Source organism: Moschus berezovskii, chromosome 9 (assembly GCF_049115385.1).
Source record: "Moschus berezovskii isolate FMDL1 chromosome 9, NW_MosBer_1.0, whole genome shotgun sequence".
NCBI lineage: Eukaryota > Metazoa > Chordata > Mammalia > Artiodactyla > Moschidae > Moschus > Moschus berezovskii.
In genome coordinates, this window is record NC_142468.1 from 104,195,944 (window position 1) to 104,214,730 (window position 18,787).

Sequence of the window (18,787 nt, forward strand, 5' to 3'; positions counted from 1 at the left end):
CTTCTTAATCTCATGAAAGTATGATTCATTACACACACCAAAAAACTCTCATCCTATCTCAAAATAAAATACCCACAGTTCCAAAGGTCTATTGCAGCAAAGTTTCATGGAGTTTTTATTCACCAATGTATTAATATAAATTGATGTTTTAAAGATTTTTTTTGTAGTCCTAAAACTAATATAATCAAGTTGGTATATATAAAACTAAGACTCATACTTCCAACTTGTGTCTTGGATTTTATCCTAATACTGTTTTATGCACTTTAAATTTATCAACTATTTTGCTTTTCCAATTATAAGGTTGTCTATAATTGAGAAATAGCACCAACTTACTATGCTCACAAAAAAAGCCAATCAATTTATAAGATCAAGGACTCAATATCTGTCACTGAAACAGTAGTGTTTTCCACTTGTGTTTTCCTTACTACCTAAAACTGATGAGCTACACACAGTATGTAGCAAATTAAAATAGGAATTTATACGGTTTCTTCTTAAGGAATATTCTTGGTCCAACTTTGAAGAGAGTACAAAGGCAAGCACACATTTACATGTGCCAAATCATTAAGTATTCTTACTCAAAACTGCGTTTCTGCACCTTCCAAGCTTTAAGTAGAGGAACATTTACTGTTAACAGAAAAGAAGCATGAGAAACCAGAAAACAGACTCTGCCAATTAAATATAAGCTACTTCCAGGCAGTCAGCACTTGATATAAATTTTTCGGCTTGACCTGATCATCCGCTTGTACTCTGAATTGTTCATATCTTATTTTTTTAATTAAAAATTGATTGAGGCAACATTGGTTTATAACATTATGTAAGTTTCATGTGTTCAACAATATGTATCATATTTTAAACTGTAGCACAAAACTTCTTTTTCTGGGGGAGGCGTTGGTTTGTAAATTTTCTTCTATATAGTGAAGAAAAAGCTTATGATTTGACCGACAATGTGCAATCCAAACCAGACCTCAATTTGTTTTCTGTTTTTATGTAGAAAACAGGGTTCTTACTTGCACACAACAAGTAAAGAGGGCTTTAAAGCCCTCTTCCAAGTTATTCTGACTTTGGGGAATATTTTCTGTAATAGAATATGCTAAGTAGTGAGGCTGCTGGATCACCGTAAAATCAGAGGAGAATTCCAGGCACCAACCAATCCAGAAGGGTTTAGTTTCTTTTTGCTCTCTGCAGATTACTGAGACTGCACCTTTCTACGGCAAATCTACTATGATGCAATTATAACAGGTTTCTTACTTGCTTACAACAGAAGCTGACTTTGGCTGATTAAGCATGACAATGGGGAAGATTTATTGATGGGATATAAGGAATGTCACAGAATCAGTGAAAGTGAAAGACTCACAGATGAAGCGCAGAATCAAAGATGAATGTGCAAACCATCCTGTGGAACTGGTCTGAGGAGAAATCGCTATCCCTACAGCCATGCCTACTGCCATGAGCCGCCAGATGGCACAGTGTTACCTATACTGAATCTGCCTCAGATGCTAAAGAATCCTCCTGGAGTGCACTAAAATCCTGCCAATTCTGCACTAGGAATTTGTCTTTCCTGCAATAAGTGTGCTAACTGCTTCAGTGCTATTTTTTTCCCCAATATTTCAATATTGTTATCCCCTACCATCCCATTTCTCCTTCCTGCGTCACTATTTTGACCCCAAATCTGATGTAGTTGTACCTGCTTGGTGCAACCAAGAGTACATCTCTCTTCTATAGCTGCCTCAGAGGCTGGGAGAGTTAATACCTAGAAATAAAAACTCCAGTTATACAAAGATACAAAGAGCTCCAAGTCTCTACTGAGATACTAGGCAACAAAAGCAAAAGAAAAATACCAACTATAACTACACATTCATTTCAACTCCCCTATGATATGCCTGGGTTATGTTCTCTTTAGAAGTTCCGTAACTTAGGATTTAGCTAAATAATCCACCGATGTAACAGCATGGAAGTCACAGCAGGATGAGTAAGAGGAAAGAAACTTCACTGTGAGTAGTTGAGGGCTTGTCTATCTCACAATGAGTGCTGTTAGAACTTAATATGAAGTTTATAAGTTATTACTACACTCTGGAGTTCTGAGAGACGGAAGTTCAACTAAAGGGGAGGAAACTGTCCATCATCTGAGAAAGTCTCTATTAACTGCAGTGAGATTTAAGGCTGCCCCCAAGCCTTTCTTAAAACTGGCAAGGAAGGGATAAAGCAGATTCTTCATTTACTCTTTCACTTTGAGTCAAAAAGTTTTAGCCTGAAGGTTAGTGGGCCACAATCAACTAAATAGTTAAGATCTTCCCTTACATCTAGGTTTTCATGATGTCTGAAAAAGATATTCAATATGAAATTAAATATATTTGGTTTTGCCCTAAATGTTAGATACATAAATTTTTCAATAACCAGGGCTTATTTAGCTACATTGGAATGAATTATATTTCATTTTCTCTACATTTCAAAAACTTACATACACAAAATAAAACTTATACAAATGATATATTTTATAGTCAACATTTTTCATCATAAAAAGAAAAACAGAACAAAATAATGAAAATCCTCACAGTTCCACACCTCTACACACCTACTTCTCTCCACAGGATGTGTTTAGTTTGGTGGGTATATATCCAGATATTTTCGGTGCATTTACACATAAAATATTGGTTTTGAAAGAGTATATAAATTGGAATATTCATTGGAAGGACTGAAGCTGAAGCTGAAACTCCAATACTTTGGCCACCTGATGCGAAGAGCCAACTTATTGGGAAAGTCCCCGATGCTGGGAAAGATTGAAGGCAGGAAAAGGGAGTGACAAAGGATGAGATGGTTGGATGGCATCACTGACTCAATGGACATGACTGAGCAAGCTCTGGGAGTTGGTGGTGGACAGGGAAGACTGGCATGCTGTAGTCTATGGGGTCGCAAAGAGTCGGACATGACTGAGAGACTGAACAGCAAGAACAGTAAACTGGATTGTACCTGAGTATTGTCCACAAATTACTGACTTTCACCTAAAAGCGATTTTCACCTAAAAAGCGATTTTCACCTAAAAAGCGATGTCTGAGGGAGGACTTCCATGCAGCTCTTGCAGGGTCTTCTGTCAGTTTGGAACAAATTAGGGCAATGAAGCTGAAGACACAGTTCTTCAGGAAAGACTTTCTCCAAGGAGGTGGTACACGGATGTGTGAGAGAACTCCTTCCAGAATACAGTGGACTCAGTGGGGGGTTTTGCCACCAAAATTGGGATTTAAAATAGGAAAACCAGTGAAATAAGAGGACAATTATTCCTTCTAAGCAAAGAAACTGTATTCTGAAAAATGACAATTCACTTACTTGTTTAACCTCAACAACTTTTGGGCTCCTTAATTAGACCTCAGTTTTCTCTATGTATACATACACTGTCAAGTACAACAGCCATAACCCACATGTGGCTATTGACCACTTGAAATGTAACTAATCCTAATGCAGAATGTAATAATTGTAAAATCACACACCAATTTTGAAGACTTAGTATAATAAAAGAATGTAAATGTTTCATTAACAATGTTTAAATTGATTATAAATTTAAATGATACTCTTTGGGATAAACTGAGTTAAAATATATTATCAAAATTAATTTCACCTATTTCTTTCAATCATTGTTTATGTGGCTAATAAATATTAAAAACTACATATGTGTTGTTTGTGGTTCACCTTGTGTCTCAGCACTGGTTCAGACAGATCTCAAAGAATCTAACAGCTTAAAATGCCATTCATGTTGATTATGTTGCCATTTCATTATGTTGATACTTCTTAGGTTTTTACCTCCACTTGCAACTTCAACTCATACTTCTGGACTTGCATATAAAATTGTCTACTTATAAATCTCCACTTGGATATTTATTCATCCATTTTTAAGTGTATATTTCTATATTTTATTTAGTGAAACTAGTCATGGTCTTGACAGTATGAGAAATTCTGTTTAATGTACGTAATTCTTATATAGGTTGGTCTTATTCTGTCATGACACAACAAAGCAGATTCCTCTGGTATATATAAATACGTACATAAATCTTTACATTTTAATTCCAGGTTTTCCCATGGAAGCATCACCTTCACTGAAAATTCGGATACTGCTAATTAAATCTAACTTTTGTGTATGTGCCGTGCTCAGTCACTTCAGTTGTGTCCGAGTCTTTATGGCCCCATGGACCGTAACCTGCCAGGCTTCTCTGTACATGGGCTTCTCTCAGCATGAATACTGAAGTTGGTTGTCATGTCCTACTGCAGGGAATCTTCCCAAATCAGGACTGAACCCGCGTTTCTTGTGTCTTCTGCGTTGCAGGCAGATTCTTTACTGCTGAGCCAGCAGAAAAGCCCAACTTTCGTGTAAGAGAACAGTTTAAATATGAGACGTATAATGTAAAAATCATGGGCAAGATTTCTACTTATTAAATAGGGCAGTGGCCAGAAATTGTTCGCTCTTTTTTTGAGATAAGTTGTCAAGCTTGTCAATTCTACCTTCTTCTTAATAACAGGAAAGATTATTTATGTTACAAGGATATATTTTCCTGCATTCTCAAAGTACTCCACTCACTCATCCTCTCCCAAGGTGATGTCTTTACTCTTATTTGTATTTGCGAGAAAATCACGAAAGAGAAAGAATATCAGGAACCTAAACAGATATTAAAACCTGAGAATGCTCAATTTCCTTACATAAAATGGCATCGTATTTGCATGTAACCTAAGCACATCCTGTGTACTTTAACCCATCTCTGCGCTGCTGCTAAGTCACTTCAGTCGTGTCCGACTCTGTGTGACCCCGTAGTCGGAAGCCCACCAGGCTCCCCTGTCCCTGAGATTCTCCAGGCAAGAACACTGGAGTGGGTTGCCATTTCCTTTTCCAATGCATCTCTAGGTTATTTATAATACCTAATACAATGTAAACGTTATGTAAGTAGTTATAAACACAATGTATATGTCATGAAAATAGTTGCTTGTGCACAACAAATTCAAGTTTTTCTTTTTGGAAATTTCTGGCATTTTTTTTTTTTTTTAGTATTTTTGATCCTTAGTTCCTTGAATCCACAGATTCAGAAACTACAAATACAGAGGGCTGACTGTATTTATATATTCCCTGGGTTAAGATGGTTAAATTAGAGGTGCCTTTTGAAAAACAACACTCACAGAAAATTAGAACTAGATTCCTTGTTGATTGTTAACATTTTTTTCAGAACTTTCTCACCAATATGAAAAACATTTATATTTTATATTAAAATCTCTTTAATAATCAGACATATTTAAGTCATATATTATATTCTACTGGTCTACACTTATTCTTGGTAAACACCACACTATTTCATTTTGTGAGATCCAAGAAGGGGACATATGTATACATATAGCTGATGCACTTCCCTATACAGCAGAAACTAACACAACATTGTAACAAAATTATACTTCAATTTCAAAAAAGTAAATGTTAAGACTTTCAGTTCAAGCTATAGCTCAGTGGCAATGGCAGCCCACTCCAGTACTCTTGCCTGGAAAACCCCATGGATGGAGCAGCCTGGTGGGCTGCAGTCCATGGGGTCGCTACGAGTCGGACACGACTAAGCGACTTCACTTTCACTTTTCACTTTCATGCATTGGTGAAGGAAATGGCAACCCACTCCAGTGTTCTTGCCTGGAGAATCCCAGGAATGGGGGAGCCTGGTGGGCTGCCGTCTATGGGGTCGCACAGAGTCGGACACGACTGAAGTGACTTAGCAGCAGCATAGCTCAGTGGAGCCATTGACAAATAGTATTCAGTTCAGTTCAGTTCGGTTCAGTCGCTCAGTCGTGTCCGACTCTCTGCGACCCCATGAATCACAGCACGCCAGGCCTCCCTGTCCATCACCAACTCCCGGAGTTCACTCAAACTCATGTCCATCGAGTCGGTGACAAGTAAGTATGACTAGAGCTAATCTAAAAGATTAAAACGTTAGGATTAGACATCTAACTTGAAATGCATCTTCATGCAAAAATATCCAGCAGGAGTTTTCTGATGTTTGATTAAGTTTGAAATCAAAGTTAGTGCTGAAGCTATTCCATAACAAAATTTTAGCCTAAGGTTTCCTCATGAAGTGCAATACTGTAAATTAAGTTCCTATTTTAGAAAACAAGAAATTAGTAGAAAATACCTCTGAGGGACTCAGAGAAGTTTGTAGAGAACTACATGAAAATAAGTGCACAGCAAAGACAGAAATATAGATCAATGGAACAAAATAGAAAGCCCGGAGATAAATCCACACACCTACGGACACCTTTTCTTTGACAAAGGAGGCAAGAATATCCAAAGGAGAAAAGACAATCTCTTTACCAAGTGCTGCTGGGAAAACTGGTCAACCACTTATATAAGGATGAAACTAGAACACTTTCTAACACCATACACAAAAATAAACTCAAAATGGATTTAAAGATCCAAATGTAAGACCAGAAACCATAAAACTCTAGAGGAAAACATAGGCAAAACACTCTCTACGTAAATCATAGCAGGATCCTCAATGATCCACCTCCCAGAGTAATGGAAATAAAAGCAAAAATAAACAAATAGGACCTAATTAGACTTAAAAGCTTTTGCACAATGAAAGAAGCTATAAGCAAGGTGAAAAGACAGCCTTCAGAATGGGAGAAAATAATAGCAAACGAAGCAACGGACAAAGAATTAATCTCAAAAACATACAAGCAACTCCCACAGCTCAATTCCAGAAAAATAAGCGACCCAATCAAAAAGTGGGCCAAAGAACGAAACAGACATTTCTCCAAAGAAGACATACAGATGGCTAACAAATACATGAAAAGATGCTCACCATCACTCATTATCAGAGAAATGCAAATCAAAACCACCATGAGGTACCATCTCATGCCGGTCAGAATGGCTGCTATCAAAAAGTCTACAAACAATAAATGGTGGAGAGGGTGCAGAGAAAACGGAACCCTCTTACACCGTTGGTGGGAATGCAAACTCGTACAGCCACTATGGAGCACAGTGTGGAGATTTCTTAAAAAACTGGAAATAGAACTCCCATACAACCCAGCAATCCCACTGCTGGGCATACACACTGAGGAACCCAGAATTGAAAAAGACTCGTGTACCCCAATGTTCATCACAGAACTGTTTACAATATCCAACCTAGACGTCCATCAGCAGACAAATGGATAAGAAAGCTGTGGTATATATACATAATGGAATATTACTCAGCTATTAAAAAGAATGCATTTGAATCAGTTCTAATGAAGTGAATGAAACTGGAGCCTATTATACAGAGTGATGTAAGTCAGAAAAAAAACACACCAATAAAGTCTATCACCACATATTTATGGAATTTAGAAAGATGGTTATGATAACCCTATATGCAAGACAGCAAAAGAGATGTAAAGAAGACTTTTAGACTCTGTGGGAGAAGGCGATGGTGGGAGGATTTGAGAGAATAGCATGAAACATGGGTATTATCATATGTGAAATAGATCTCTAGTCCAGGTTCGATGCATGGGACAGGGTGCTCAGGGCTGGTACACTGGAATGGCCCTGAGGGATGGGATGGGGAGGGAGGTGGGAGGGGGTTCAGGATGGGGAACACATGTACACCCATGTCTGATTCTCATGAATGTATGGCAAAAACCACCACAATATTGGAATTAACCTCCAATTAAAATAAATTAAAAAAAATAATAAGTGCACTGTGCGCTGGTTTGTAGTGATCTGACAAAGTCTACACCTCTGGCTTACACTGAATATGAACTGATCTTCAAGTATCTGCATATGGAAGACAAGGACCTGCCTCCTAAAGTGACAGTATTGGCAAAATGTGGAGAGTCGATCAAGACAACATAATCTTACTAAGGACCCTTGTTGGTGCCCAAAACAATACTTAAAATAATGGGATACACAAAAGAAATTCTGCTAAATTTTCTCTGATATTGAGCATTTTGTTTAAAAATCTGGTAATCTGGTTATCTGAAGGATTACTAGCTAAATATTCATATGATTGCAATACTTTAGCATTTGCTATGCCCTAAAAAATCGAACTGGCTTTGATGAAGGCAGAATTTGAGGATGTTGAGATAAGTCAGCAAAATGTAATGTATACCAAAAGAGAACTATGTGAAAATCTTATTAAACTGTTCAAAACAACTAAATCTAAGGTACAAACATATCTGGACCATGAATAATAACTTCCTAGGAGTTAAATCATGGGTCTAATGGACTTTTCAAAGCCATCTTCCCAATGTATGGAAATAAAATGAAAGGAAAAAAACATAATCTCATTCATCTCATGATCTTGCATCCTCCTAAACATGAATTATGCATTATGTTAAATTCAACTTTTGGAGCCTTTAAAGATTTCCTTCAGTAAAACACTCAAAAGATTTTTTAGTGCTTCTTCCATATCTTTGTTCCGGAAGCTGTAGATCAGGGGATTAAAGAAAGGGGTTGCCAAAGCATAGAACAAGGTCACAAATTTCTGTATCCCTGGATATTCGCCAGAACCTGGGCTAACATACATCACCATGACTGAGCCATAGAAGAGGGATACCACAGCAAGGTGGGAGGCACAAGTAGAGAAAGCCTTCTGCCTTCCTGAGCCTGAGGACATCTGTAGCACCACACTAAGGACACAAAAGTAAGTGCCAAGAATGTACTGGAAGGTGAGCAGGATGATTAGAGAGCTCATGATACCACAAATCAGCCTAATTCCAGATACTGGAGCACAGGACAGTGCCAGCAAAGGTGCCAGATCACAGAGAAAATGGTCAACAGTGTTTGGACCACAGAAGGGCATTTGAGATATTAGAATCAAAGGGGTCAATAACCAGAGAAAGCCACCTGCCCAGAAGAAGACCACTAAAAACACACACAAGCGGTGGGTCATAGTGATAGGATAATGCAAAGGTCTACAGATGGCAAGAAATCGATCAAAAGACATCACTGACAGAAATAAACACTCGGCCGCACACATGGAGTGGAGAAGAAGAAGTAGAACTGGAGCAGGCAGCCAGCGTAGGAGATGCTCTTGGTCTGGGAGATGATGTTGGCCAACATTTTGGGCACATCAGAACTGACATGGCAGATCTCCAGGAAGGAGAAGTTAGCCAGGAGGATGTACATGGGTGTATGGAGCTTCCGGCTTGACCACACAGCACAGATGATGGCTGCGTTCCCCAGGAGGATCAGAAAATAGATGATGGGGAAGAGCACAAAGAGGAGGATCTGGATGTCTCTGAGGCAGGGGAAGCCCAGGAGAATGAACTCACTCACAGACCCAGAGGTATTAGTCTCCAAGGTCCTCATTCGTCGGACCTGTGGAAGTGACAAGAGACGATGAGAATCACAGAAATATCTATATTTTTTCCAATTTTTGGTGAAGAGAAATGTTTCTTTTCCATAAACATATGGGGTTTTTTATATTGCTATTTTCCCTCTGGAAAAGTGAGTTTTTCTTTCCTCTTTTTCTCCTTCCTTCCTTGTTTATTCAACAAATATTTATTTTGCACATACTATTGCCAGACACTGTTTTAGGAAATAGGGAAAGAATGAACAAAAAAGCAGAGTCCCTACTCTTCGGAAGCTATGTCAGACATCTTTTGCTCAAAACAACTTCAAACAATACATTAGGGGCTCTAGAATTTCTATACAGAGGGAGTTTGAATCTGATTAGAAGAGATCTAAGGGAATTTCCAGGTGGCTCAGTGGGTAAAGAATCCTCCTGTCAACGCAGAAGACGCAGGAGACGCGCATCCAATCCCTGGGTCGGGAAGATCCCCTGAAGGAGGAAATGGCAACCTATTCCAGTATTCTTGCCTGAAAAATCCTATGGTCAGAGGAGCCTGGCAGGCTATAATCCATGAGGTCACAAAGAGTCGCACACAACTGAGCATGCAAGCACTACAATGACAAGGGTATTTACCTTGGAATCTCATTTGCAAGGAAACTGATTTTGCTTAGACTGTGTGTTTATTTGTGGCAACTTCATGGGGAGCTAATATGGAATATGGACTGGATGTTAGCAGCCCTCCACCTATGTTGTAGTGCTGCTGCTGACATAGTTAACAGTGTAATGGGACATAAGAAAATTTTCGTGGTTATGTTGAAGAGGAAAAGTTGAAATTTTACATAACCTCCTATTCCTTCTGCATCTGTAACTCAGCTTCCTCCTTGCAAACTCTGGATCATGTAGGTCTCAGAAAGTGGAGACTCACAATACTAGGAACTGGAGCTTATCTCACTCACCCTGGTCCTGCTTTTTGCAATCGCCCAGCCCCCTCAAACCCACAAACCCTCTTAATCATGCCTGTTCATGTATAAAAGCTCTGAAACCCCATTTTTGGAGCTCAGAGCTTGGCGTGTTAACTCCTCTGGGCCCACCGCCATAATAAACCTGAGTTCTCCAACTCTCCGAATATGGTGCTTGGTTTCTCGAGTACTGGTTTCTGCACCATTTCTGGAGGCCTCAGCAAGATTCCAACCACAAGGGCCCCTTGAGCCACAGGACTGGTGGTTCCACTGGGCTGGAGCAAAGGAACCCCGAGACTAACAAGGAGGCATGCCACCTGACAGTATTCCAGGTTCTCTATCGGACCGGTGTTCCGACTCTCCGGACGGCCAAGCCCTGACTGGACTCATTGGAGGGACGGACCAGCTCACCAGGAATGGCCACAGGATCAAGTAAGGCCCCGGTAATGTCCCCATGAACTGGGATCCTACCCCAATGGGTAAAAGAGGAGACTGATCACCTCCTTGGTCCTACCCCAACGGGTAAAAGAGGATACTGATCACCTCGTTGGAGCTCCCAGGAAGGGAGCAACAGTTAAGGAAACCTGGGGACTCAGGAGAAGGGAGGCATTGTGACAACCGCTCAATGATTGTGAGTGCGTGATTGCTGATTGAACAGAGTGAGAGAAATTTTTCTTTTTGGAAACTGCAAAACCAATTCTTTTTGCATATGCAATTAAAAACAACTAGCTTGTTAAAAGGCCTGCCTAGGAAAAAGCCTGAAGTTAACACTTTCCATGTCCTTGAAATACACAGCCAACTTTGCCTGAGACTTCAGCCTTGGACAAATTAGAACTTCAAGCAAAGAAAAAAAAGCGGTCAAAGAAATATTTTAAATCTCAAACAGAAAACAATAAGATCTCTGTCTGTCTGAATTTATGTATATCTCAGTGTATTTTTTTCTGAGAGTATTGTTGAAGTTGTAAGTGAGTTCTGATTTAATTGGCCTAAAGAAAAGTAAGCACTTACAAATCAAACAATTCTAAATATAAGAAAAATTAACCTAAATAAATTTCAGATTCACATGAACTGGGAAGTATTCAATATTAAATATCTAGTATTAACATTTGTTTGCTAATATAATAAGGAAAGTAGGATATATGTTTTTAATAAAGACAGCATAAAAAATAAAATTATATTTTATAAAGGGAAGAGAAAGTAGGTCTGACTTAACAGGTGGCTGTTACAGAAAGTGATTAAAAAGTTTGTGGAAAGTGGACCCTGAAAAAAAGTTTTGTGCGTGGTTAGGACTAACTTTAAAATAAATTTCATTAAGTTTACCTAAATGAGTTTAAAGTAAGGTGGTACAAAATTTGAATTCGGCCTTTCTCTCTGTTAAGGGGACAAACTTTCTTCAGATGTTAAACTGATTTAATAGTAGATTCAAGTTTCTTTATCTCTTAATTGATCTGTTCTATATTTACCTTTGAAATCTTTTGTTACTTTTGGATAAGTAAATAACTATTATTTCACAGTGACTTATATGATCATACCTGACTGAGTGTTATAAACCCTTTTGACATTTATCGGCAAAGCTTCCTAAATAACTTGACTTCCAGCTAACTTTGGGGTGCTTCAGAGGGCCCCTGAGACATCCCAGAGAGCTATTAAGCAACCTGGGTTCACTGGACATGTCCGATTGCATGAGAAGTACTGCTGAAGGGGTGATAAAGCTTTTTAGGTTATACTGTATGGTTGATGTTGCTAATAAGATATCCTAAAATTATGTGAAATTCACCTAGATTTTATATGCCCTGATAAATATGGTCAATTATAATTCTAGTTATCATATTAAAGTGTTACAACCAGGTTTCTTTGTCAATTGCAATAGAGTCAGATTTTAAACATTCCTTCTATGGTTTTACTCTCATGCTTTTAGAAGAATACTGCTTGTTCTTCAAAATTTATGGGAAAGACTTTCTAAGATTAAGCAGATAAATAAATTTTGTTATTAACAATAAGCTGGTACCAGACTGGAATTTGGTCTTCTCTCTGTTTAGAGAACAAAGTTTTCTTAGAATGCTCCTTTACAGGTTATGAATTTCTTTGCTTTTAAGTGATTTACATTTGTTTTCAAAATCTTTTTCTTACTTTGGTAAAGTAAATAAACATATTTAAGATTATGCTACTTGTAGACAAAGCTCATTCTGCTTCTACAGAAAAAAAAAAAAAAAAAACCCTCACTGTTAGATTTTGCTATCTTGATGTCCTTAAAACATGGCAATAGTCTGCTCCTAAATCAGGAAATTAAAAATGGTTAAACAACAGCTAAAAGTCAAACAACCAGGGCTATGGGAATCCTACGCAGCCATGTGGCTTTTCCCAGCTCCCTGACAGACCTTATTTTTATCTGATGGGTTAAAGCCTTTCCTGACTACAGTGTTAATGCCCTCACAATGAGTTCTCCAAAAAAAAGAAAAAATTACGTTTCAGTTTTGTTAATTAAGGTCTGTGCTGACTAAGACACTTCTGAGATAGTTCCTTGTTATGTTATATTGCTTAAAAGCTTAATTAAGGACTCTAAGGTTGTTTCTAAAGCTTATCTCGGTAACCAATCTTTAGATAAAGGTCAGATGCTTCATGATGTACAACCAGGAGATTAACATTCGGATATAATCATTTAACTGAGTCAGATGACCTGGGGTATATGAGGCTATACACAATGAAAGTTCTTGACTTAAATTCTTGCTTGTGACTTTACTAATAACTGGTAGCTATATTATTGTCTATGTAGCTTGCTTCAGAAGATTATTTCTTGTTACCAAATGTGTGACTGAGCCTGTGATAAAATGCTGATATGCAGTTCCATATGAGATCAATATTGTAACAATGTAGCTCTAGATATGAGAAGAAACAAGAGGAAATATTTTCCTGGACCAAGAGGCTAGTAAGACAGGTATGGTCCACAGGCTTTTGCCACTTACAAGGCCTGGTCTAGTGACAACACACTGAGTGGGCTGTCAATGGAATCTTTGCTCGACCTGGGAATGAGCCTTCCCAGCACTGCAGGACACAATGACCATGAAATGTCCCCAAAACCTGGTCAAATATGTGGCTATGAAGGGGTCCTGCTGACTGAAAGTTGGCCCTTGCCAGTTGCCTCCACAAAAATTAAATCATGACCATTACAAGATGCTGACCTTCAGCACCACCTTGACAGTTCAGGGTGGAGATGCAAAAATAAGGCATTCTGTGCTCTGGGGGTAAAATAAAAAAACAAGCTTTCAGATTATCAGGTGTTTTCAGGTAAAGATTTTTATGAGTACAAATTCTTGCATCTTCTCATACCTAGAGAAACACTAATTTCATGAATCAGTGTCTGGACCTGGTTCTCCTGGCTAGCCCCTCAGCAGCTTTCCTACATCTATTAATCTTTGGGTCATATATCTTTAACTTTCTTGTTAAGTTTGTTTTTCCAAGTAGTAGTGCAACAAGAATATCCCCCGGCCAACACCAAGACAAGGCTAGAACAAGCTGCCTTATCATTCTGTGCACTCTCATCTCCCTCCGTAAATGCACCCCTAGGTCCTCATGCTATTCTCCTTTTGAGATCTTATATGGGAGACCACCCCCAGTAATAAACAACTCAAGGAAGACCATCAGCAACTAGCTGAACTGAGGTGTCCTGATACCTCCAGGCCCTGGAAAAGTCTTCTCCATATCGCCGGAGAAACCTTAGAAAGGACACCCATTCCTTTGGGCAATTGGGTTCATTCTATCAGCCAGGATATGAGGTATGGGTTAAAGATTAGGACAAAAAAAAACCAAAAAAACAAACACTTCAGCCAGTTTGAAAAGGCCCTCACACGGTTCTCCTGGCAACCACTACTGCTGTTAAAGTTATAGGTGTCATCCCTTGGATCCACCACACCAGAGTCAAGAAGGCAACTACTTCCTGTGATGAGGACACCTGGAAAGCATTCAGCACCCCCAAAACCGCCTCAAGGTCTGGTTCCAAAGACAACGGCCCTCACCCACGAAGGACACTGAGCCCTGCTCTGGTCACTCCGGAATCTGACAAGTCAATGCACGGCAGGAGCTTGAGCATTCTTCAGCCTTGCTCCAGCCACACTCCAGCAGCTGGCGGGTCAATGCAGGAAAGAAGCTTGAGGATCCAGCTAGCAAAATATCAATGGATTTTCATTGTCAACCCTAGCCTCTATCCCTAATTGGTATTATTGCTGTGCTCTTCATTACAGGACCAACTAGACTCCTTGGCTGAGGTGGTTTTACAGGATAGGAGAGGGCTAGACCTACTGACAGTTGAAAAGGGAGGACTATTCCTCTTTTTGAATGAAGAATGCTGCTTTTATGAAAACCAATCAGAAATAGGGACATCGCCCAACAGCTAAGGGAACAAATCACAAACAGGAGAGAGAAACGAGCTAATTCCTGGGGTAATTGGAACAATATTTGGAGCTGGGCATCGTGGCTTCTCCCTTTAACAGGTCCTCTTTTCATGCTGTTTGTGGCACTCTGGTTTGGCCCTTGTATTCTCAATGATATTACCCAGTTCATAACCCCTCATAAAGTTACAAATACTAAGAGCTCAATATAGCCCCCTAAATGACTGGGAGCTCTGAATGTCCTACCAAAACATGAGATGATGCTTTCTGCAATGAGTGATAGAAGCATCAAGAGAGGGAATGAAGAAGAAAAGTTAAAATTTTACATAACCTCCTGCTTCTTCTGCCTCTGTAACTCAGCTTGCTCCTTGCAAAGTCTGGATCACTTAGGTCTCAGAAAGTGGGGACTCACAATACTAGAAACTGGCTCTTATCTCATTCACCCCTGTACTGTTTTTTGCAATCGCCCAGCCCCCACAAGCCTGCAAATCAACTTAATCAGGCCTGTCCGTGTATAAAAATTCTGCAACCCCTTTGTTTGGGGCTCAGAGCCTGGAGTGTTAACTTCTCTGGGCCCACCGGCATAATAAATGTGAGTTCTCCAACTCCCCGAGTGTGGTGCTTATTTTCTCGAGTACTGGTTTCTGAATCATGTGAGACATGACGATTATATTCAGTTGAAAAGAAAGAAAGAAAGAAAGTCTTTTGAGAGGGTGATGGACCTTGGAAAAACACACATTTCCATGATCAGTGATGGAGGCAGAATATCAATAGCATATAATATGAAAAGATTTGAATACAAGAAATTATGTTCACAGAACAATCCAAGAGTGGAAGTTAGAATATCTGTAAAGATATAGTCAGATATTAGGTACAAAGATAGGGCCTCAAAGCAGAGGACTCACTGCCAGTCTGACTCGTTTGGGCTTAATTTGCTAGTCAGTGGAAATCTGGAGCTGCTCTAGTAGAACAGTAAAGTGATCAAGAGTTTATGGAAGCTGCATTCACAAGACAATTCACCAGACAATTACAGGCTGATGAAATCAACAAGAAATTATTAGAAAGCTGTTTTGATAACTCAAGGAGAACGGGTGAAGAACCGGACCATGGGTAATAAATGTGCAAAAAGATACCAGGGTTGGTTTCAAGAGATGGGCAGTGGTAGAAACCTAATCTCCTGGTCTTTAAAATAAGCAGAGGTAATTAAATATTGCTCAAGGAGCACAGGAGGAAGACAGAAAAGAGAGATCTTACTTTTCATTTTCCACAGTAATATTCTTTAGCTGTCTTCTGATTGTCCTTCACCTGGGATGCCTCGGAGCAAACAGCCACCCTCAGCACAATAGACACATGCTCAGAGCCCTTCAGTTCCCATAGACCAACACACTGAACAGACACTCCTGTTTTTGTCTTTGGGTATGTCTCAGAGGGCTTTCCTGGTGGCTTAGACTGTAAAGAATCCTACTTGATTCCCCAGTCCCATTTTCTTTTGACTCTTTTGAATCTCCATATTTCATTAAGTAAATTAGCTTCTACTTACAAAGTTTTCTTCTCTCACAAGCCACACAAAATGGGTGTTGATTTGCTATGTTGTCATCCGTGTGAAAGAGAACAGAAGACAAGAGACTCATCTACATTATTGCCCAAGTCTTCAAGAAAAAAGTTTCCATTTTCCTGTCTGCTAAAAATACAGTTCTTTTGAAGACAACTTGTAAAACACAAAATGACAATTTGACAAAAAAATTGTTAATTCCACGTCTATTAAGATTTTTGTAATAGGAACAGTATTTGTAAATGAAAGCAATCATGAAAATTTATGCTTTCTCATGTTAATATACAAAATAAAATGGACATCAAGACATAGGAAATAAGTGACTGTTCCATATGCCCATATACATTTATCCTCATGCTTCCCAGGAGTCCAAGGTGTCAACTCCTTTGTAAAACATCTTCAGGTACCTTTCTTCACAAAGATTCCTTTCAGGTTTTACTCAGAGAGTAGAATATACCACAAATCTCTCTGCTTCTCATTATTTATTCCTTCCAGACTCTGAAGCCTGTCTCTGGAGATCTCAACCCCAGGAGCAATGGAAGCAATTAATAAGCATCATACAGACTCAAGAACGTTTCATCTTCAGTGATGATCAAACTGGAGATAAAAACCCCATGCGTGTGCACACGCTTATATGTAGACTCACGTGCAAACACACGTACGTGCAAACACACACACCCAAGTGTTCTAGGCTCACACATTATTGCCCCCTCAAGAGCTGTGTCTCCTAACTTTATAAATTACTTCTTAGCTAACAAAGGTTTTTGACATGATATGTACCATTACCTTCAACCTTTGTTAGACCTAGAGTTTCCCATTCTTGTGGTCCAAATGCAATTTAAAGATCTCATCCACTAAATCCAAAATGAGCCTGTTAAGTATTAAAACAGGAAAAAGGAGTCCAGAAGGGTGGTGGCTAAAAGACAAAGAAGGGAAAGGCCCCCAAACAAAGGAAGGTCCAAGGACCAGAGTGAGGACCTCAGGGAAAACAAACAGCACTCCTGGCTAGCTCAATCTACATAGGGCAGACCCAGGGGGAGGAGAAAAACATATAAAAAGAGGAGCCAAAGGACTGGGGGTCTCTCTCTTTCTCTTCAGTCTTTTGGGTCGGCATTCCATCACAGCTCAAGGATGTATTTTCCTTTATTTTCTAAATAAAACTGAGCTGTAACACTGATCTGTCCAAGAGCTGTGACACGGTCTATCCGAGGGCTGTAATGTTGGTCCATCACTTCAAATTTTTGTTGTGATGAGACAGAACTGAGGAAATCACACACACACACACAAGCCTATCCCACAGAGCTGTCTCTACTCCTTACAAAACTCCTTATTTCCACATATAGGTCAAACAAGATAGGTATTGGTCAACCAAGAAGTTGAGACATTAATTGTATCAGTTCAGTTCAGTTCAGTCGCTCAGTCCTGTCCATAACTGCAACAAATCCATTTTCTCTTCTTCAACTCAACAGTTTTTTTCAAAGCCTTCCTTGCAGCATAGGTGTGCATACTTGTTATGATGTATTTAAAGCTGATGTGCAATACTTCAGGCCTTACCCATACAAAATCCTTGACGATCTCTGATGTGATTGAGCATGTTGACCCAAGAAACTGAGTTTTGAAGATGGCAAAGCCCAAGATGGAAAAACCTAAGTTCCAGAATCATCACATGAAGAACAGTCTCCTGTGGAGTAGGAATACCTGTTTGGGATTTAAATGAGTAGTAAATAAACATCTTTCAAGCGACCCACTACAAAAGAACTTTGTTTGGAGAACCAAAATGTAACTGACTGAATCAAATATTTATATTTTGATAAATATATAAAGAAATCAATCCATGGTTGACTATGTGAAATGAAAATATCTCCTGCCATGTTAATAAACAAGAAATGTCACAGCCTATTTCTTCAAAATGTGAATCTGACCTCAAAATGTGAATCAGTTCAGTCGCTCAGTTGTGTCTGACTCTTTGTGACTCCGTGGACTGCAGCACGCCAGGCCTCCCTGTGAATAAGGACTCCTAAAATTGTAATCCAGAAAATGCTGCCACCCTTACAATGATTGCTGAGGTGCGGGTAGGGGTGCTGGGGGGCAGGGGAAATGCAAGAAGCAAGGTGAACAAGGAAGCAGGATTGGCCTGGGATAGCTGAGGTGCATATGAAAGGAATGAATTCAGTGAGCCCAGAGGCTTGCCTCTTCCCATACATAGAATGCTTTCAAACTGCCTGCTCCCTTTGTTCCCCTCCTGCCTGTCTCCTGAGCTCTGAGTCCTAAACATTCCCACCAAATAAAATAACTGTCTCCTTTCAGGTTGTGGCTATATTTTTTAAGCCGACAACTGTATCATAGTGTATATATGTACAGAATAATTCCATCCAACTTTCTAATTTACCATAACAGGGAGAAATTAAGGAAACTGTATATGAAAAACAAATCCAGAAAAACAAAAATTTTGAGTCATACAGTGAATATATTTTAAATTTTGGTCACATTGCCCTCCAAAAAGTTCCAGGACTTTCTTCATTAACGTTACCTTTCCCTCTGTTCTTAGCACCAAAGCTGTGTACTGTGCTGCTAGCCTGTTTCTTCAAACCAGACTTTATAAATAAGTGT

The 18,787-nt window shown here is 39.3% G+C and overlaps 1 protein-coding gene and 1 pseudogene across 12 annotated transcripts in view; one reads left to right on the plus strand and one right to left on the minus strand.

The window, feature by feature from the left end:
• Positions 1 to 8,327: 8,327 nt before the first annotated feature.
• LOC148776861 (olfactory receptor 11G2-like) lies at positions 8,328 to 9,385 on the minus strand (annotated as a pseudogene).
• Positions 9,386 to 10,324: 939 nt separating this feature from the next.
• LOC148776862 (olfactory receptor 11G2-like) overlaps positions 10,325 to 18,787 on the plus strand; it is a 69,873-nt gene continuing 61,410 nt past the window's right edge. For 5 of the 12 annotated variants that reach the window (XR_016038313.1, XR_016038316.1, XM_088840073.1 and 2 more), the window contains exon 1: positions 10,325 to 10,683. Coding sequence is in view for 1 of the 12 variants with exons in the window: in XM_088840069.1 (XP_088696195.1) it covers positions 10,657 to 10,672 (16 nt within the window). In the remaining 11 variants the exon portion in view is untranslated. Of the gene's footprint in view, positions 10,684 to 14,119; positions 15,231 to 18,787 lie in introns of those variants that run through there. The other 7 variants (XR_016038312.1, XR_016038317.1, XM_088840068.1 and 4 more) reach the window with 4 other exon arrangements.